Source organism: Mastigoproctus giganteus, chromosome 14 (assembly GCF_048544385.1).
Source record: "Mastigoproctus giganteus isolate SK-2022 chromosome 14, ASM4854438v1, whole genome shotgun sequence".
NCBI classification, from domain to species: Eukaryota; Metazoa; Arthropoda; class Arachnida; order Uropygi; family Thelyphonidae; genus Mastigoproctus; species Mastigoproctus giganteus.
The window spans coordinates 120,840,239-120,863,373 of NC_143588.1; the positions used below are offsets into that span (position 1 = coordinate 120,840,239).

The following is a 23,135-nucleotide window of genomic DNA, read 5'->3' on the forward strand; positions in this document are numbered from 1 at the left end:
AGGTCAGGAAATGACCACCGCATATCCCAGAGCAATATGGCCTTAGTTGCTAATGCTCCTAAAAACCAAATCAACAAACACCAAGTGTTTAGCTGCCTTTGAATGTGTAAAATGATTTCAGGTGGCTTATATTTAAATCCTTGATATTGAGTTGTACATTCTTGTTAAGAGATTCTTTTATGTTTATAATTGTTTCTTTAACCTGTAGTTTAGATCTGTGGCACGTTATCCTATAGGCAAAAAAGACATGTGCCTAGGGTCCTGATCAGAGGAGGGGCCCCAAAATCCCTGTTTCAAAAACTCGTTGCTGGAAATATTTTTTAATTGATTTTTATTGGAAACTGAACTTACTTGCCAAGATCAATGAACTTTACTTGAAGATTAATTTGAAAATTGCTTTTTTTTTTTTTTTTTTTTCCACAAATGGTTTTACTGATTTTGAGGAAATTTTATATTTAGTTCTTATGTCCTATAATTTGTTTTTGTTAAATTTGAAAAATGAAATTTAAAATGTTCTGTATTAGGTTTTACTTTAGATGGGGCCCCCAAATTCCATTTTGCCTTAGACACCATGAAGGTACGAGCCACTGCCTTAGATGTATTTCTCTTGTATTTTTGAGTGTGATATGTTTCTGGTGTGAAATTAATAATAATTATATAATTTCAATTATAATGTTATAATTTTTTAATCATTATGTTATAAATTGCAAACAGGTGGTTTTTATTTTAATTTTAAGATTTATTTGTCCAGATACAATATTACTACAGGGAAATATCCATTTGAAGGAGACAGAATATATAAAGTGTATGAAAACATTGCCAATGAACAAGTTACAATACCAGAAGACTTAGATTATTTACTCCAGGATTTACTTAAAGGTATTAGCAGCTTAAAATTTTATTTTATTTTTCCTTTCCTCTCCGCCTTAAAATATAGATTTTGAATATAAGTACAGTCGGTCCTCGTATAACACGTGTTTGCATTACACGAATTCGATCATACACGATTTATAAATAGGGGAACGTTATCTTATATAACACGAACCGAATTCGCTTATACACGATTCGCCTTTGTGTTTACAAGAAATGGCAGTCGAATGCGGAATCACCCCAACTGAACGCAACACGATAGGAACGAAGAAGATTCTGAAAATGTATTTATGTGTTTTATATCAGTGAAGGGGAAATACATTTCACCATAATAACGTAAAAACCAACAATTCCAGCTATCGATATAATCGCAAATGCAATTAGATGGAGTTTACTACCAGTTTATAACAGATTCCACTAGCAGAAACGCAACTGGAAATTGTTTTTATTGTTTTATGGTAGTAACCCCCAGAAATGTGCTTTAGTAAAATGTGAGGTGTTAATAGTGTATCTCGGCCTTTACGGTGTGGTTTATTCAGTTGCTACACGTGCGCAGCTTTGTTTCTGTGTATCAAGCGTGCCACCTCGTTTGTAATTGTGCTTTATTCCCTAAAAATTAGTAAAATACTTAAAAGGTGTGAAAAGGAAGCGTCCTTGCTAAGACACTGCAGATTCAGAGAGAAAAAAAAAAGAAGCAATATCGATAAACAGAGGCGGACTGGGTCAAAAATTCTTACCCAGGAAAATTTGTAGTGGCCTCATACAACGGTTTATGGCCAAAATCACACCGGCCTCCGGCCCACCGTGGTTTCCCCCGTAAGGCTTATGGCCAGTCTGCTTCTGTCGATAGAGAAAAAATATGAAATTGTGAAACGCTTTGAGCGAAATGAAAGACCATGTGATATTGCACGTGCTACAGACCTAAATGAGGCAACGCGGAGAATTACAAAGAATGCAGAGAAAATAAAAACAACTTTGATAGCGGGAACAACTCAAAGTGTAATTAAAATCCATTAGATTAAGACACAAAGAATTGGAAGAGATGGAACGGCTGTCATCTGTTTGGATAGAAAATCAAACAAAAAGCAAGTTTGCTTACGATAGAAGCAAAAGCATTAGCAATATTTTATTACGACTTACGTATTATAAAATATGTAAGTATTTTATTACGACTATTTTATTTAATATAATAAATTTTTTACGAATAAAATACGTATTTTATCAGTAAAAAATACTTTTTTAGTATTAAAAAATACTAAAAATACTTTATTATAATATAATATTATTTTTATTACGTATTTTAATCGTTATAAAATACGTAAGTATTTTATAACGATTAAAATTACCCGATTATTTATTGTGTTTGGTAATGTTTTGGTTCCAAATGTGTGTTCAATCTTGGGTGGTCGGCACCTAACCCCACTTTTCCCATAGGGCCTGTTGTTTATATTGCACGATTTTGCATTGCACGAGGGTTTCTAGGAACGCAACTATCGTGCTATACGAGGACAGACTGTATTAAATATATTTTATATGGTTTACATAAGAATATTTTTAATACTGAAAATATACCAGACATGATTGAGGAAAAGAAATAATTTCATGTATTTTGTAAAGATATACAAATTATAGGTGAATCAAAATATAGTATTCACCTTTAATTAAAGAAGGGAAAGACACCAAGACCTGTCTGTTTTTAATAATTTTAATTTTGTGGCCAGTAAACAGATAGGTAGAATTATGTTAACAAAATTTAAAATGGAAAATTGGGTGGTGAAATTTGAATGCACATATGGCCTAGTTGAAGTCTCACATAAAAGCAAAATAGAAGGGTTCTTTAATACCTTTATGCACTTTACACTTTTTGCCCACACTTATTAAGCAAAATTTAGCAAAAACAGTAAACTTAATATTTCTGATAGGTAAAAAAGATTAATAGAATTTGGTGAAGCCATTTACTTGTAACATAGTATTTAAGATAAAGATAGCCACAAGTTTACATTGAGAAAGCATAATAGAAACAATAATATAATTGATTATATCATTATAGAAAAGAGTTTTAAACAACTAAAGTTGAAGATACAAAGATATATATATATAAAAAGGATTTCAGGTATAATCATCATCAGCCATTTTCAATCCACTGCAGGATGAAGGCCTCTCCAGCAACTTTCCAGTTTCTTCTGTTTTGAGCACTGGCCATCCATTTACAACTCAAAAACTCATGAATTTCATCTATCCATCTCCGCCTTTGTCTTCCAGGTTTTCTTCTAGCTCCTCTTGGGTACCATTCCATTATTTTCTTAGTCCATCTGTCATCATGTCTTCGAGCTATGTGTCCTGCCCAAGACCATTTTAGTTCTTTAGTTTTGATAAGAATGTCCTTTACTTGAGTTTGCTGCCTAATCCATGTGTTTCTCTTCTTATCTAAGAGTCTGATTCCCAGTATAATTCGTTCCATTCTTCGCTGTGTAGTTCTCAGCTACACATCTGCTTTTGGTGAGTGCCCAAGTTTCACTTCCATAAGTCATGGTGGGGAGTATACATTGATTCATTATTTTACGTTTCAGACAAACTGGGATATTGCCCTTCAGTATGTGACTATATTTCCTGAATGCTATCCATCCAAAATTTATTCTTCTCTTGACTTCCAGTCATTTATCATTATTACAGCTAATAACTTGTCCCAGATAAGTATATGACTCCACCTTTTCAATTACTGCTCCTTCAATCATTATTTCCCTTTCCATGGCATACTTGTTCATCATTACTTTTGTTTTAGCCATATTCATCTTTAGTCCAAAATCCTTACTAGCTGTGCATAACTGATTAAGATTTTCCTCTAATTCTTTGGGATCGTGGCTTATGACCACAATGTCATCTGCAAATCGTAAATGGTTTAGGTACTCTCCGTTCACAGTGACTCCTTTCTGCGACCAGTCTAATCTTCTGAAAGCTTCCTCAAGGGCAGCAGTAAACAGCTTCTGAGATATTGTGTCTCCTTGTCGAACTCCTTTCTCGATTTTAAATTTGCTACTGTCTTTGTCTAGTCTAATAAAGGATGTAGCACTCTCATATATTTTCTTCAAAATCATAATATATGGAGTATCTATGCCTTGTCTTTACAGTGCCCGAAACATTGCCTTATGCTGTATGGAGTCAAATGCCTTTTCATAATCCACAAATGCCAGGCATAATGGTGTTTTATATTCATTTGCTTTCTCCATTAGCTGTGATATTACGTGAAGGTGATTCATAGTTGAGAATCCTGTCCTAAAGCCAGCTTGCTCTTTCGATTGATTCTCATCAAGTATTCTTTCTAATCTGTTAGTAATGACCCTTGTGAACAACTTGTAGATATGGGATAACAAGCTAATTGGTCTATAATTTCCAATTTCTGATTTATCTCCTTTCTTATGCAGCAAAACTATGATTGCATTATTCCACTGCTTAGGCATCACACCTTTTCTAATGCACTTTGTGAAGAGCCTTGCCAGTTTTTGTGTTATGTCTCTTCCTCCCAATTTTAACAACTCTAAAGTAACTTCATCTTCCCCCGGGGCTTTCCGATTCATTTTCTTCAATGCATGTTCTACCTCATCAGGAAGAATATCGGGTATGTCGTATGTGTTGCTTCTTTGCAATCCATGTTCCCCACTGCTGGTATCATTCCCTCGCTCCTTGTATAATTCTCTATAGTAGTCTTCTGCTATTTGAATTATGCCTTCTCTGCTGCTTATAAGTACACCATCGCTATTCTTCAGTTTCAGTATCATTTGTCTTTCTGTATTACTGCTCATGGCTGCTGATTTAAATCCTTTGTTTTCCCTTAATGCTTGTTCTACTTTTCTTGTGTTAAATCTTCTTATGTCATCTCTGAGTCTCTTTCTAATGGCTTTGCATAACTCAGTATACTCAATTTTCTCCCTGTCAGTGTTTTTCTTGCTCTTCATTTGTCGTCTTTGGTTCATCATGACAAGTGTTTCTTGACTAATTTTTTCTTCTTTGGATTTCTGTTTCCCTATAGGTTTCTTGGGCTTTATCACTTTCAGAAAGTTGTAATATTCCTCATCGATATCTTGGTTCTGAGCAGTCTGCAGAAGCTCAAACTTGTTCTTAAATTCCAGTACATAGCTTTTTCTCCTCCTCTGTTATCTCAAAGACCTTTGTATTATTTACTCGAGTCAGTTTTTTCCTTTCCTACATCTATATTAAGTGTACATCTTACCATTCTGTGATCACTTCCAACATTTACCTTATTCAGGACAGTAACATCATTCACAATATATCTTCTGTTAGTGAGGATGAAGTTGATTTCATTAGTTGTTAATCCATTTGGACTCTTCCATGTCCACTTTCTGTTCACCCTTTTCTTGAAAAAAGTGTTCATTACTGACAGTCCTTGAGATTTTGCAAATTCCACAAGTCTTTCACCAATTCCAAAATTTCCTATAGTTCCTCTTTCTGCGCTGTTTTGCCTTTTTCCAACCTTAGCATTGAAGGCCCCCATAATAATAGTGTAGTGGGTTTTCTGCTCATCTAGAAGACTCAATTTCGGTGTACATTTCTTCAACCTCTTCATCATCGTGGCTCGATGTTGGTGCATAAATCATTATAATCTTTAGCTCGTAATTTGGAAATCTTGAGTATTAGTCTTGACACTCTTGGTGATGTACTTTTGAATTCCAAAACGTTGTTTTTAAAATCTTTATGGACCAGAAACCCAACTCCACCTTCACTCCTTTCACTGTTTCCATTGGTGTACAGCAGATTTCCACTTGATAAACTTATAAGTGATTCATTTCTTCTTCTTGTTTCAGCCAAACCGATGATATTCCAATTCACATTTTCTAATTCCCTTTCCAGTTCTAATATCTTGTCTTCACCGATGAGTGATCGTACGTTATAACAGGCCAAGTTCAGTTTCTGTACATGGCAGCCTGATCGTACCCAGAGTTTCTTAGCACCCTCTGCTTCCACTCTGATCCTCTCACTGCCGTAAGAGGGAGAGTGAAAGCTTCTGGGGATTGAGGGCCATTTGTATTGTTGTGCTGTCATATGCTGGAGGGTTTGGTCTTTTCCTCTTCATGCTGACCAGGCATCTTGAAGAGAACCACTCTACACGTTCTTTGCCACCTAAGTGACGTAACAGGTCTTACCATTGAGAAGGTGTGCATGAGTGGATTTTAGGGAGGCAGGCCAACCGGACTTCTCCTAAATCTTCTGTAATAGAGAGATATTGGGTCCATCAGTGTTTTAGGCTGAGTGTCTGATAACACACAGGATACCTGTTCCCCTCTAAGCCCCATGCCAGAAATAAGTGGTATTAATTAAGTGTGGGCAAAAATAAAAAGTGCTGATTTGTCAACAAAAGTTAAATATAGAAACCTTACTGAAAAGAGAAATGGCATTCTTGATACTAACTATAGATTACCAAAAAAAAAAATTATAAGTGACTATTAGTGAGAGCTGGAGGACCCAAGAAGTTAGAGCTGTGGCCATAATCTTGTATTCAGCAAATTAAAAATGTTAATTATGCCAGAAAAAGTGTGGGCAAAAATCAAGAAAATTCTGAAAATTGCTTTGTCAACAAAAGTTCAATATAGAAACTTTACCCAAAAGATAAATGCCCTAAATATCATTAAAAAAAACAAGTTAAGCAAACATTAATGGGAGCTTTAGGACCCTTAGAGCAATTAGACAAGAAAATATTAAGAATTATTTTTTGAATAAAATTAAGAAATGCTTATTGGAATATATAGAAAAATTGAGAGAGAGCTGCATGTGTGAAACAGGCCATAGAAAAATTTTTCATATCAGGAGTGTAGAAAGAAAGATAAATGATAGAAAAATCATGGGAACAGAACAGAATGAGAAACTTTACTTTAGATTTCTTGATCTTGTAAGGCATTTAACAAAGTACTTGGCTCTTTCAAATTTGAAAAAAATATGGCATCATGGATTGTTTAAGGAGATTTTAACTGGACATCAAAAGATGTTTTGATGTCCAGTTAAAAACTCTTTAAAAAAATATATGATTATGGTAAGAATCAAAAAAAGTAAGGGAAAATTAAAGCAGAGGAAATAGATATTTGTGAAGTATCAAGTAAATACTTTGAATTGCCAAACGAAGCAGTTGATTCTGAAGAAGATGAAAACCCTGAAGCAAGGAAATTTTAATATCATCTCATACCTCATTATAGAGCCCTTTGAAGCCTCGATAATGAGCATATATATATATATATATATATATATATATATATATATATATATATATAGAAAAATGCAAAGGTCGTGGAAAATATCAAGTATGAAAAGACAATAATTTAAGATGAAATCAGATCTTAAATGCTTATGGGAAAATGGTATCACTGTAGTGAGATGATATCACATTATTATAGGGGACTGTGCATGGGACAAGTTCCAGAAAACTATAGTAAAGCACTTATTGTGCCAATACATAAAAAGGTAAATAAGGCTGAATGTGGCAATTGCAGACAAATTTCACTCCTTAGTGCTAGATAAAATCAGTACATTTTATCTAGCACTAAACTGGGCTCTCTTTTGCCTAGAGCAAAATATGAGGAGCCCTCCTCATATTTTTCAAGGAGGGACCATGCAGAACACAACCAGTCTGTAGCCTTTTCTTTGTTGACTAATCCAGACTCACTGCAAACATTTTGCGAAACCAAGTTCTTCCTGTCTTTAAATCTTTGGAGCCAGCCACTGCTGTATTTGAAGTCGCTAATACCATGTTGCTGAGCTAGATAATTTGCCTTTTCTTACAAAATCGGACCTGATATTTGCAAATTAGATGCATGCATTTGTTGGTACCACTCGGAAAGTTTTGGTTCAAGTTCCTCATGTTTTGCACCATGAATTCATTTCCTGTTTTTCATTGCTTTTCCAGTGTCATGCACTTCAAGTCTTTTTCGGTTTTTCAGTGTTGTAGGTAAAGGGATGTTGTATTCCTTTGCAATGTCCATTTTGCTTCTTTCCATCCTATCAGCCTCTTGTATAATTTTTAGTTTAATTTTCAGGCTTAATTCTCTTCATCTACATTTTGTTGCCATAACACTGCTCAATAAGATTTAATATAAACAAATTTTAAATTAATTTAAAGACGCAAGTTCCGAAAAACACATCAGCTCAGATAAAATGGCACAAAAAATAGATATCAAAAGACTCTTTGAACTGGGGTAACAATTGCAACTGACCCTATTCCTGTGGAGAGCAAGGGAGTGCATGTAAACAACTTAGAAAAACTTTTTATTCTTTTGTTAATTTAACAACTCCTCCTCCTTCAGAAAGATGTTTTTCAGAGTCACTTGATGTTGTAGCTACCATAAACTGCTTTTGTTTACACAAAACTAATTTCTAACAAATTGCCATCCTTCGGGAAATATGAAGCCAGGTGGCCGGGGACAATAATCGGATCGTTCTGCCAAGATTTGTATTAAACATACAAAATGACAATATTTATTTCTCACGGGGTGGAAAAGAACTTTGTGATACATATTAACCAAATTTTGTAATAAACGAATATATTTACATAGAAAAGCCTATCCTTTTGGTATGTGCTTCATATAAACGAGTACTTTGTATAAACTGAGTTTTTAGATTAACAAGATTTTACTGTATACTAGCTGATCTGAATGCCTCCTAGAGTTCGTTCCGGTGGACACTCTGGCAGCCATCCTGCAAATACCATTTTAGACCCGTACCCTCAAAATTTGACATGGTACGAACAAATTAAAAACTAAAAATTTCTATTACTGATAAAATTATTAAATTTTATTGCTATGAGGTGGAGATTACATGAAGCATTATTAGTTTATAGTAATAATCAGTTATAAGAAAACACTATTCCATGATATTAAAGTTTAGTTTATTTGTATGTTAACACAGAGAGAAATCTAGAATTTTCAAACCCAGAATAATCCACATTATTTGAACTAATTGGTTCATTATCACCAGTATAGTTTTTTGATGATAATGAACAAAATTTTACAGGTTTTAAAATGCAAATAGGGAAACAACAAAATACAACCAAGAGTTGTAACCAAAAAATATGTTATTTACAAAATCAGAGTCTTTAACAAGTTCTTGCTCGCAATCTAGGTCTAGTGCCTTGCCTTTAATTGAAGTAAGAAACAATGTGACTAATTGTCTATGTATTTTGAATTTTCATTTAGAATTCTGTCATCAGACTAAACATAGAAGTTAAGGAAATGAACTAAAGTAAGTGGAAATAACCTAACATGTGAGAAATTAAGCTGTTTATCAAAAATATTGCAATTAAGTTGAATACATTTCAATAGAAACTTTAAAAGTTTGTCAGCTTTTTGAGAAGTCACTGTTTCTGGTCACACTGCTAGAATGGGCTAAAATAGTAGTCAAAGTTAGAAATTAATTATATGAATATAATAATGATTATATATATATATATATATATATATATATATATATATATATATATATGTGTATATATATATATATTACAAAAATAAGTGTAATGTTGCTAAGTTACTGAAATGATTGGGCTACTCTTCTTAAGGGGTGGGAAAGATTGAGTTTAAAAGGAGATAGCCAACATTAAATCACTGACTGTATTAAATTATTTGTAAAATAAAGGAATGGGAAATAGTAGTACACACTACAAAAATAACTTGATGGCAATTTGCATGCTTCCCAGGAGGTCTGGTAATTCATTCCACATCAATCTAGGAACTAGTTGAACAGGTGAGCCTTCACTGTACTTTCTTGGGAACTTTGCTCCTAATAATAATTTTCCGTTTTGGTCTCGGAATCTTAACTGTTTGCTAAATTGCCATTCAGCCTTTTTTTTTTTTTTTTTTTTTTTTTTGTAGTTTGCTATTTCCCATTCCTTTACAATCTTACAAGTATTTAATTTAATACAGTACAGGCAGTGCTATAATGTTGGTTATCTCCTTTTCAATTGTCTTTCTTACTCTTGTAACACATTAATAAATTAAACTTTAATAAATAATACTGGTGTTTCTGCATAATTGATTATTTTGTAGGCTAAATTTTGTTACATTTGTCAAATATATATTTAGTGTTTTAAAAGTGCTGATGTCAATTTATATATGATTTATAAGTTAATTTGATAGATTAATTTGGGTTTTACCATATATCAATTTAAAAGTTCTCTTGTCACACTATTTATTCTAGGAATGCTGCAAAAAATACCTGGAAGGAGGCTTTCTTTGAAAAATGTCAAGGAACATAGGTTAGCCCATTTCAAATTATCCTGATTTGTGAAACTTATTTATTGACCCTGTTCCCCAAAAATACATTCAGCATATTTTATGAAGTATCTCGATGACTTCTTGAAGATATCAATTAGGCAAAAAGAGTAATTTTAATGTATTAAGTTAGTGGGGGGGGTGAGAACACAAGGATAATATTTGTTTTTTAATGTTCCCCTTCTGTGGCTTCCCTGGTATGGGTAATGTTATTACCAGTTTTTAAATCATTTGTGCAGCTGCCTGGCTTTTCCAGCTGTAAATCAAAACTGAAAGTGATCAAAATAAAGTAAATTGCCATTCCCAAGTTTCTAACTTTATTATGAAGTTAGAAATTTGTATGATACAAAACCTCTGATGAAGAATTTCCTATTTTAGTGTTGACCTCTTATCAACAGGAATTTTCTTATTAATATAACATCATCCAGTACACATTACTGAACCAATAAAATTTTTGCAAATTCCTGCAGAAACTTTTTTTTTTTTTTAAATTTCTTTTTATTTACTGATTTCCACATTTCTAAGTGCTACATTAATTTTAAATATTTCTTTTTTAATTACTACACTGAAGTAAAGCAATATAAATTGTTTTATTTTCATAAATTTCACTTTATTTTATTAACGGTATTTGAAGTAATGCATGATTCAGCATTTCTGCAAACAAAGCATCAATAATTCAGATTTATTATTTTTTTTTTACTAGCAGATTATGCAATCAATAATCATCATCAGCCATTTTCAATCCACTGCAGGATGAAGGCCTCTCCAGCAACTTTCCAGTTCCTTCTGCCGACCGAGCTAGCCAGGTGGGTAAGGTGCCTGCCTGGCAACCCAAAGGTTGCGGGTTCGAATCCCGCCTCGGGCTTGGATCAAAGTACTGCAAAAACCTTGGGAGGTGCACTACGGCCACAGAAGCCGATGCGCCAACAACTACCAAAAAAAAAAAAAGTTCCTTCTGTTTTGTGCAATGGCCATCCACTTACTACCCACGAACTGGTAAATTTCATCTGTCCATCTCCTTGTTGTCTTCAAGCTCCTCTTCGGTACCATTCTGTTATTTTCTTAGTCCATTTGTCATCATGTCTTTGAACTATATGTCCTGCCAAAGACCATTTTAGTTCTTTAGTTTTGATAAGGACGTCCTTTACTTGAGTTTGCTGCCTAATCTATGTGTTTCTCTTCTTATCTAACAGTCTGATTCCTAATATAATTTGTTCCATTCTTTGCTGTGTAGTTCTCAGCTTCTCTTCCATTCTTTTGGTGAGTGCCCAAGTTTCACTTCCATAAGTCATGGTGGGGAGTATACATTGGTTCATTATTTTACATTTAAGACAAATTGGGATATTGCTCTTCAGTATGTGACTATATTTCCTGAATGCTATCCATCCAAAATTTATTCTTCTCTTGACTTCCAGCCATTTATCATTATTACAGCTAATGACTTGCCCCAGGTAAGAATATGACTCCACCTTTTCAATTACTGCTCCTTCAATCATTCTTTCCCTTTCTGTTGCATACTCATTCATCATTACTTTTGTTTTAGCCATATTCATCTTTAGTCCAAAATCCTTACTAACTCTGCATAACTGATTAAGATTTTCCTCTAATTCTTTGGGATCATGGCTTATTACCACAATGTCATCTGCAACCAGCCTAATCTTCTGAAAGCTTCCTCAAAGGGCAGCAGTAAACAACTTCAGAGATATTGTCTCCTTGTCGAACTACTTTGTCTAGTCTAATAAAGGAGGTAGCATTCTCATATATTTTCAAAATCATTATATGAGGTATCTATGCCTTGTCTTTCCAGTGCCTGAAACATTGCCTTATGCTGTATGGAGTCAAATGCCTTTTCATAATCGACAAATGCCGGGCATAATGGTGTTTTATATTCATTTGCCTTCTCCATTAGCTGTGACATTACGTGAATCCATAGTTGAGAATCCTGTCCTAAAGTCAGCTTGCTCTTTCGGTTGATTCTTATCAAGTATTCTTTCTAATCCTTTTTTTTTTTTTTTTTTATGTAAACCCCAAACACGAGAGGTATTAGAACCTATAGTACTTAGTACCGTGCTTGGGTTGGAGGTTGAAGACGAAAGAAGATATTTGTTAACATTGGACTTGAACGTCTGTAGACTGTAATTTTCAGTAAATACGTATGAAGGAAGGTTGTTCCAGAAAACGGCAGTTGAATGAATAAACGAGGAAGATGAAAAGTTGGTTCTGTGAGTTTGAAGTTGGACAGTAAATGGATGTTGGCTGGTGGCGGCATGTGTTCGGACTGTTTTGAAAGAGAGAGCAGGAATTATAGAAGCCAATTCAGAAGAACAGTGCCCATGGAAGTATTTGTAGAAGAGGCATGAAGCAGAAACAGTACGGCTATGAGAGAGCGAGTGGAGAGATTCTGTTAGAGATGAATCATTAATTAACCTAACTGCCCTCTTCTGAATGGAATCAAGAAGCCTGAGAGAGGTTTTGGGGGCACCACCCCAGATGTGGGAACAATATTCCATGGCAGGGCGGATTTGCAATTTGTACAGAGTGAGCAGCTGTTTGGAAGAAAAGTAACGCCGAGAGCGAAAGAGAAAACCAAGTTTTTTAGATGCAGAGGAAGCAATATTTGTAATGTGCTTGTGCCAAGAGAGATAAGTCAGGGTAATCCCCAAAAGAGATATATCATTTTGCGTAGAAATCGGAGTGTCACTAAAGATAAGCATAGGAGCAGAAGAATCCTTTTTGCGAGATATAAGACAAGACTGAGTTTTAGAAGGGTTGAAATCAACTAAGTTGTCTTTGCCCCACTGGAGAATTATCTGAAGATTGGCATTTAAGGAATTGGTAGCAGATATTCGAGAAATTGATGCTGATTGAGCAGGACAAGGTTTCTCAAAATGGAAAGTGGAATGCAATGTGCTATCATCAGCAAAACTACAGATAGGATTTCCAGTCAATGGAAGAAGGTCATTAATATACAAGAAGAAAAGCGTGGGGGAAAGAACTGAACCGTGGGGAACACCGGCATTAGTGGAGAAGTTAGAAGACAGAGAGCCATGAGAGAAAACTGGATAACCAATTACTAAAAACAGTTGGAAAACCATAAGATGGAAGCTTGTTTAGAAGACCTTTATGCCAAACATGATTGAAAGCCTTTGAGATGTCAAGAGCAATACTTGTGCTTCCCCGAACCTTTCCATTGAATTTGTCCATAAATGGGTAACATAAGCCAGAATATCACCAGTGGATCGACACTGATGGAATCCATACTGGCGATCATTGATCAGATGGAAGGTTTCTAGGTAATTTAAGAGTTGGCGGTTAATTGATTTCTCCATTACTTGAGAAAGAGTAGAAGTAATTGCAATGGGACGATAATTAGATGGGAGGGATTTGTCACCCTTTTTAGGAACTGGCTGGATATGAGCAAATTTCCAAGCAGAAGGAAAAGCACCTTTGGAATAAGAAAGTGAAAAAAAGGCGGCAAAGAATAGTTAGTAATGTATAATGTTAGTAATAAATAGTTAGTAAAAAATCTGTTAGTAATGACCCTTGTGAACAACTTGTAGATATGGGATAACAAGCTAACTGGTCTATAATTTCCAATTTCTGATTTATCGCCTTTCTTATGCAGCAAAGCTATGCTTGTATTATTCCACTCCTTAGGCATCATTCTTTTCTAATGCATTTTGTGAAGAGTCTTGCCAGTTTCTGTGTCATGCTCTTCCTCCCAATTTTACAGTAACTTCATCTTCCCCCAGAGCTCTCTGTATTCTTCATTTTCTTCAATGCATGTTCTACCTCATCAGGAAGGATATCAGGTATGTTGTATGTGTTACTAATTTGCGATCCATCTTCCCCACTGCTGGCATCATTCCCTCGTTCCTTGTATAATTCTCTATAGTACGCTCCTTGTATAATTCTCTATAGTAGTCTTCTGCTATTTGAATTATGCCTTCTCTTCTGTTTATAAGTACACCATCTCTATTCTTCAGTTTCAGTATCATTTGTCTTTCTGTATTACTGCTCATGGCTACTGATTTAAGTCCTTTATTTTCCCTTAATGCTTGTTCTACTTTTTTTGTGTTAAATCTTATGTCCTTTCTGAGTCTCTTTCTAATGGTTTTGCCTAACTCAATATACTCAAGTTTATTCTTGTGTTTATCTTGCTCTTCATTTGTCGTGTTCGGTTCATCATGACAAGTGTTTCTTGACTAATTTTTCCTTTATTTTATTTTTAGTTCTAGGTTTCTTGGGCTTTATCACTTTCAGAAAGTAATTGTATTCATCGTCGATATCTTGGTCCAGTGAGGTCTGGAAGCTCAAACTTGTTCCTAAGTTCCACTACATACTGCTTTTTCTCATATTCTGTTATCTCAAAGACCTTTGTATTCTTTACTCAAGTCAGTTTTTTCCCTTTCTTTTCTTACATCTATATCAAGTATGCATTTTACCATTCTATGATCACCTCCAACATTTACCTTGTTCAGGACATTAACATCATTCATGATATATCTTCTGTTAGTGAGGGCGCCTCCGTAGCCAGGTGATATATCTGGCTACGGAGATATATCACCTGGCAGTGCGTAGCACACGCTTCTTAATTAGACCAGGGTTCGAGCCCATCACCACCAAATATGGAGGATGCGGAAAGGTCATGGAATGACCACCACATATCCCGGAGCAATATGGCCTTAGTGGCTATTGCCCCAAATAACAAAACTTCCTGTTAGTGAGGATGAAGTTGATTTCACTAGTTGTTAATCCATTTGGGCTTAAATTTATTTAAGATATTAACTTCCACAATAACAGATGGAAGTCTGTTCCAGCAATCAACTACCCGCTGGCCTCTGCTAGCAAAATTCCTATATATATCATTGACAAAACTCCATGAGCTTCTCTGGCAGCCCGTCTGCACTGTTCAGAGAACTTCATATCTGACTGCACAGTTATCCCCAGGTCTTTTTCATTCTTCACCTCCCTAAGTGTAGTAGCACACAGTTGGTATGTTTCTCTTGGGTTACTGCTACCCATATGGAATACGTTGCATTTGTGAATGTTAAACTTCAGTTGTCACTTGTCAGCTCATCTACCTAACTTTTCTAGATCCTATTGCAGTAGCATACTGTGTTTACAACCCTGTCAACCTTTGTATCATCTGCAAACTTGGACATTAAGCCTGATATACCTTCATCGATATTATTGATAAATACACAAAACAACTCTGGGCCCAGAACCGAATGACAGGAGAATCCACTAATAACATTAGTCCACATAGAGCAGTACCCATTGATTACCACTCTGTCTTCTCCCACTCAATCATCCTTTTATCTATTGTAGCAACTTGCTATTAATGTCATAGCGCTCCAATTTGTACAGCAGTCTTCCATGTGCAACAGTATCAAAAGCTTTCTGGAAATCCAAGTATATGATATCAAAATTATTTTTTGCATCCAGTTCCTTTGTGACTACATCATAGTATCCAATCAAATTGGTCAGACAAGACTTCCCCCTTAACAAACCCATGCTGTGTCTGAACTATTACTGCTCTCTGGATAGATTCCATCTGCCCCAGGTGCCTTTTTTATGTTTAACGTCAACAATTTCTCCTCCACTTTCCTCTCAGTTATTACAAAATCACTTATCTTCCTGTTGGAGTTATTCAAGGAGGGGAACTGCTGGTATTCCCCTCCTTGTATAACTCCTTGTGTGAATGTAGATGCAAAGATACTCATTCAGTTTGTCAGCTACTTGAGCAGGATCATCAATAGTTGAACCATCTATGTTAAGTGGACCAATCTGATTCATCCCCTTCCTTCTAGAATTTACATAAGTAAAGAACTCTTTGCTGTTTTTCTTTGCATCTTTTGCTAAAGATTTCTCGTAATCTGCCTTCGCCTGCCTAACCCCCTTTGTAACTTGGTTACAGACCAGCTTATATCTATCATAGGCTTCTGTGTCATGTTAATTTATATGCATCCTATGCATTTTTCTTTTCTGCCACGAGCCTCATTAATTCATCCGACATCCATTTAGGCCTGAACCTTGGTATGAAAAGCCTAGTAGCCTCCAAGATTAAGTCCCCGAAGGCTTCCCATTTAGAATTCACCGTTTGTAACATCATCAGTTGATCCCACAACTACAAAAATTTAAAAACTGTCTGAGACCACTAAACAAAAACAAAACAAAACGAAAACAAAAACCCCTATAATAATAATAATAAAATAAAGTAACAAAAATAAATAAAATAATAATAAAATAAAATAAAATAGACAACCTATGCATTTCCCTCCTACCTTAGGTAATTATCCAGCTGACCTTTAAATTTCCCCAAACTGTTAGCCTCTACCACCCACGTAGGTATTCCAGTAATTTATAACTCGCTGTCTAAAATAAAACATTCCGCAATCCAATCTAAACATCCCTCCCCATAACTTGAAATTACGGCCCCTTGTTCTAGAATCACTTATAACTGTGGAAATTTAATCCTTTTTCATTTTGCCTATGCCTCTCAGAGCCTTAAACACCTCAGTGAAGTCTTCTTTAAGGTGCCAAGCTCTGCAACCCGCATATTCAGTCTTTCATCATATGGACAGCTAACTCGCCTTACCAGGCAAGTTAGCTGTCTTTCGACCCTTTCAAGAAGCACAATATCTTTTTCTTTTTTTAGATGCAGTCTCTATACTTTAACACAGTATTCCAAGTGTGATCTAACAATAGCATTATATAATGGGATTATGACGTCTTATCTCTACTCGCAATTGTTCGATAAATCATTAATAGGACACCATGGGCCTTCCTTGCAACCAGTCTACAATGCTCGGAGAACTTCATGTCTGACTGTATCACAATACCCAAGTCCCTTTCCTCCACTATCAGCTTTAGTTCAACTCTGCCAAGTGTATAAGTTATTTTGGAATTACTATTCCCCAGGTGAACAGTAGAGGTACTGTTCCCCAAAATACCTTACACTGTGCTGGATTAAAACATAACTGCCATTTTTCTGACCATTCCTGCAGTCTATCTAGGTCACTCTGAAGAATCTCTGCTTGGTGATGATCAATAACTACTCTACCAATCATTACATCATCTGCAAATTTAGACATCATGCCCTTTATCCCTTCATTGATGTCATTTATGAAAATCAAAAACAACAGTGGTCCTAATACTGATCCCTGGGGAACCCCACTTCTTATGTCAACCCAATCAGAGGAATAACCATTTATCACAACCCTCTGCCTTAAAGCCATCCAGTTATCCGTCTAAGGATTTTCCCTGTGATTCCAATCTGTTACAGCTTATAAAGTAACTGCTCATGTGGAACTGAGTTAAATGGTTTGCTGAAATCCAAATAAACAATATTGACAATATTGAAATTATTCCCAAAGTCCAGCTCTTGAGTGACCCTGTGAAAATAGATAACCAGATTAGTTAAACATGATTTTCCCTTTACAAAACCATGCTGAGTATCCTTCAGAATTCCACCCTTGATCATTGTCTCCATGATTTTCCCTACTAATGAAGTTAGACTAACCGGCCAGTAATTTCCCATTTCACTCTTAGATTCCAGACACGGAAAGAAAGAAAGGAAAAAAAAAAGGAAAAAAAAGTGCTAATTCCATTTGAATCAGTAAAGGTACAATATGAGCAACATTAATGTACTTTTTTTTTTTTTTTCTTTCAAGTTCATGAATTACACGAATATCATAGGGGTGGAGGCCTAGCATTTTAGCACATTACTACATTATGGGATATTTACTACACTTCGTGGGGGGCGGGGGTATCTGAGTGTAGAATGATTTTATTCTGATTTGATAGAAGAAAAACCTTATATTTTTGTCAAAGAACCCATGCTTAACAGCTGCATAAATTCCCGTTGATGGAATCCTGTCATTTTCAATCCTGAGTCAAAAAGATCATCAGAATCGCAAGAAAAGTTCATAACAAAGTGTTAACAACCTTTTGTATACTTGAATATTACATCACCATTTGCTATGCAAGTCTTCTCAGTGTTTTTTTGGCAGTAGACATGGTTAACATCTCCAAGTTCTTCTTTACAATGAAGGGCATGCAGTACTTTTTTTTTTTTTTTTTTTTAACTGACATGGGTTAGTACAATTTGCATTATTTTTATGTCTAGGTATAAAATGATCATCTACTTGGGTAGATGAATTTTGGCATCATTTTAATTATATCTCATATTGAGAATACCTTCACAAGTTGCCATGGTATTGCAAATAATTGCTATTACCTCAAATAAGTAATGCTTCTCCAATGGAGAAGACTATTGTTACTTATTCTTGGTTGATACCACCACCCAGACGGTACCGTTTCACAACGTTTTGGCATTTTTTTTGGTTCAAGCAGGTACCCTGGTGTTGCAATAGTGACAACCCAGTTACGAAGTATAACTCCACAATATGAGAGATCCAATTATTTATTTTAATTCAGTTTTTCAATTTTTTAAGATTTTTTGAGTTGCACATTTGCATGTTCTTTTGAATCCACTGATTAGAAGAGTCAATGTCTAAATTTGCAATTTTTTTTGTGTTTCCTTATTTATTCAATAGAGGGCAGTGGCCATGGCATGTTTTATTTTTGGCTCATTATTTCTCATATTGTTGGGGACATATTAGGATATGTCCCCAAGATAGTAATCAGTGATTGAAATAGAACCCTTTTCAGAATTCACAAGTGCTGGTGTCCCTAGATAGGGCTTGTGAGCTCTTTGTTTCTTTGTGGTTTTCTTTTAATAGTATTTTATTTTGGTAGCACACTTGTTCTTCGAGGTGTGAGCATGTCTCTTTGAGTGAGGAATTGTACATTCACCTCCCCAGAGGTGAGTGTTCTTTAGATTTTTATGTTTATTTAATTTTTGCTGTGGGTTAGGGTTGGTTCATAGGAGTAATATAGTACCTTGCCTTACCTAACCTATAGCCTTATCAACAGCATTAATTATTTTGCTGTATTTTTTCTTATTTTAAGTATTTTTTAAAATTTAAGTTGAAATGATTTAATCACATTTTCATTCCCCATAATACATGGCTACTGAAAGTTTTTTTATGCTTCTTTAATAGGGCATAATAGATTTATGAGATTTGTGTAATCACTGCACAAAAGTTATCTGGTGAATAAATGCACTGGCATGACATTTTAAAAGTATGTTCAACTGTGGTTGATACAAAAAACCAAAAAAGGGCATGAGTGAGCTAATATTTCATATGAAACATTATGGGAATCTTATTGTTTCAAACTTGATAGTACAACATGTTGGAGAAGATAACTTGTGTACTTGAGACCCGCTAATATTTGTATTTCAAAAGCGCACTGGAGGAGAGGAGTTGTTTAAGTAGGCAAACGGAAGAGAAAGGATAGAAGGAAAATTCCACCCCCTCGTGTTTCATTTAGAGAGTTTGAATAGCTTAAAGGGTTTTTTATGACAGAAAGGGAATGAAAGTTTGCACTCGGAAATCCAGATGTGTTTAGTAGAGGTTCTGGAGAGGTTAAATCTAAACTTATAGGATATTTGTTTAAGATCTCACTCCTCAGAAAGTGTTATAGGTCTGTTTATGTTTATTGACTTGTTCATTGATCTTATTGCTAGAGTCTCACTGATTGTCTAACTTGAATTGACATATGGGAGGCCTATCCATTGTTTTTTGATCTCTTCTTGTTTTGGTTTTCCTTTACTGTTTTGTTCAGCAGTATTTAAGGCACTATGTATAAGCCATTTTGGGTAACCACGGATGGAGATTCTGTCCTTAAGTGATTTGATTTCCTGTTTACAATCATCCTCTGTTGATGAATGCTTGAAAGCATTGCTGAACCGGGCTGTTAAAATTGGTTTTTAGTGGGTCTCAAGTACACAAGTTATCTTGTCCGATATGTTAAGTGTACTAATATGTGACAACATTAACTCACAGACTTAACTTAGGCTGATCGACTCGCCTTGGAAGTTTGTTTTATGTATCTGTCTGGAATTCAGATAGCAAGTGTGATAGAATGGGCTTAGAAACTTCCAGAAATTGACTACTACATTGAGATCTAGAAAACTCCCAACTCCAATGTTTCTCGATCAGCAGTCCAACTAATATGAACAGATAGATCAAAATCTAAGTTTGTGAAAACTAAATTATGAAATACCTTGAAAATGTCATAATGGGCTGCACGTTCCAAATCAGTATTATAATCAGTAGTACACTAAGTCCACCACATTTCTATAAAAAAAAAATCTTTCAATGTTGTTCAGCATATTTGTTCTTGAAAAAAATTATATTGGGAAAGTGAAATTTGAGGATTGAATTATTTTTTCTAAGTACAGTCAAACTTGGATATAACTAGCATCAAGGGACCGACAAATTTACTCGTTATAACTATTATTCGCTATATCAGTGATAGCGAAGATGGGGAACCTCCTGGGGCTGTTAGACGATGAACAAATTCTCGGTAACTTGATAAAAAGGTCGATTCAAAAAACAAAAGAAATATTAAAGAGAAAAAAAGTAATATACAAAGGGTACTAGGAAAGTTTTGCAATATGACGCAACAATGAATCACAGGAAGCTGCTTGTTGCTGCATGTTGAGACATGTTCATACGTGCATAGTAGCCACCGCGCCAAGTCGATGGGCTCAGTTATTCATTAGTAGTGAGAGTGTAAAGTGCTTGCGATGGCATCGTGGTCACGAAATGAGATAAGGACAGTTTTGCGGTATAATTTCGTGCGTGGTTTAACCATAGACCAGTGCTTAGAAGAAATGACTCTTGCACTAGATGATGATTGTCCACATCGTACAACGATATTCAGGTGGTATAGAGAATTCCAAAGGGGAAATTTCACTCTGGAGGATTCTGAGAGGCCGGGAAGGCCACGAACGTCTGTTACGGAGGAAAACGTTACTGCTGTGAGGAAAATGCTTGAGAAAACAGGCGAGTGACCTACCAACAGATAGAGGATACTTTGGGCCTAAATGCACCAGCAATTCGTTCGATTCTGCAAGATCATTTGCACGTGAAGAAACTTTGTTCTCTCTGGGTGCCGCATCAACTGACTGAAGAGCAGATGACACGACGTGTGACTTGGTGCCGGGAGATGTTAAAAAAGTTTGATAAGGGACAATCTCGGTATGTGAACAACATCGTGACAGGTGACGAGACTTGGCTGTACTATTACGATCTGCCGACCAAGGCTCAAAACAAAGTTTGGGTCTTTGATGATGACGACACACCCGTAATTGTCAGAAAATCCCGATCTGTAAAGAAGAAAATGATAGCTGTATTTTTCAAATCGAGTGGAATTGTAGAACGTGTCGTTTTGGACACGCAGAAGACAGTCACAGCTAAATGGTATACTGAACAATGCCTGCCTAAAGTCATTGGATCTATGAAGAACCTGCGGCCAAAGTCAAGAATGGACACCTGGTACCTAAATCACGATAATGCTCCAGCTCACCGCGCCAAAGCCTGCACCGAATATTTGACCACGACAGGACTGAAACTTCTCAAGCACCCTCCCTACAGGCCAGACCTTGCTCCCTGCGACTTTGCACTGTTCCCGCATGTGAAAATGAAGCTAAAAGGGAGGCGGTTTTCCAGTGATGAGGACCTTCTACGGGCTTGGGACAACGAGTGTGCTTTACTCCCTAGTGAAACTTGGCAGAACTGGTTTAAAGATTGGTTTCGGAGGATGGAGAGGTGTATTGAATGTAGAGGAAATTACTTTGAAAAAATTAAACAAAGCTGTATTGCAAAACTTTCCTAGTACCCTTTGTATAAGTATATACCTACATATTATTTGTATTAATATGCTTGTATAAACTGCAATGCACTTAATATTAAACACAATTTCTCTAATTTTAAAACCATATACTTAATACTAAACAGTTTATTTCTCTGTAATTTAAAAACAATACTATTTAATAATAAACATGATTTCAATTAGTCTTTATTTATGAATCTTAAAATTGATATTTGTTTTAAAGATTTTACTTTGATATTTCTTATGGTTCCCCTTAAAACACTCAGCGCATTGTCTTATTACTTGCCCCAGTTCCTTAAAAAAAATTGACTAATGTATCCGTTACACCTTGAGATTGTCGGCACTGATTTTGATTCACTTTCATTTGTCATCATATCACAATCACCTTTAGCATTGTCATTATTGTTTTTGTTGAGTACAGCATCTACGATGTCACTCTCTGTAGGAAGACCACTAGTGAACAAGTTGTCATCGACTTGTACAAATTCATCAGTGTTATCTGTATTAAATCCTACAATGTTATTACGTAACAATCATTCGGATAATGGTAAGTTGTTTTCTTTGTTTCCATCATCTTCATCTATGATTGAAATTTCATTTGAATTTAATTTCGGTTTCTTGAAGCAATTCGATTTGGTTGTCAGAGTAACATTGTTCCACGCATCATTCAATAAATTTATAGCATCCAATATTGATATAGACTCAGTAAGTTTCTGTTCTCTTTGACTGATCAGATATAGAACTAGAAATCTTTTATAAAGTCCTTTCAAACTCTTGATTACCCTATGACCATTGGTTGTAAAATTGATTTCGCATTGGGAGGCAGAAACAGTAGCTTAATGTTGGACAAATTTTGAATCTGGGAATTTGCAGGACAGTTATCAACTGATAAAAAAATATTTTTCTTCTTTTTGAATAGCTCCTTATTTCAATCATTTACATATTGCTGAAAAATATCCAAATGTCAAACTAGCTTTCTTGTTTGCAGTGTAATCCACAGGAAGTTTCCTTACGTTTTTGAAACACCGCAGTTTTAACGATTTTCCAATAACAAACAGTTTTTTTTTTTTTTATCAGTTCCTGTCATATTTGCAAATATGAACCTTTGATTTCTTTCCACCAACACATTTTTCCCCTTTGAATTTAAATGTATTGTCAGGTGTCAAATTATAAAAAAGTCCTGTTTCATTGGCGTTGTAGATGTTTTCATCATTGAAATCTTCTGCCCAAACACGGTCAATCCATTCA

General features: G+C 35.3%; 1 protein-coding gene across 1 annotated transcript in view; it reads left to right on the top strand.

Moving 5' to 3' along the window:
• LOC150075692 (serine/threonine-protein kinase STK11-like) overlaps positions 1-23,135 on the top strand; it is a 131,697-nt gene that overhangs the window by 68,747 nt on the left and 39,815 nt on the right. The window contains exons 5-6 of the mRNA XM_090389050.1: positions 752-879; positions 10,066-10,123. Coding sequence (XP_090245176.1) covers positions 752-879; positions 10,066-10,123 — 186 coding nt within the window. The remainder of the gene's footprint in view (positions 1-751; positions 880-10,065; positions 10,124-23,135) is intronic.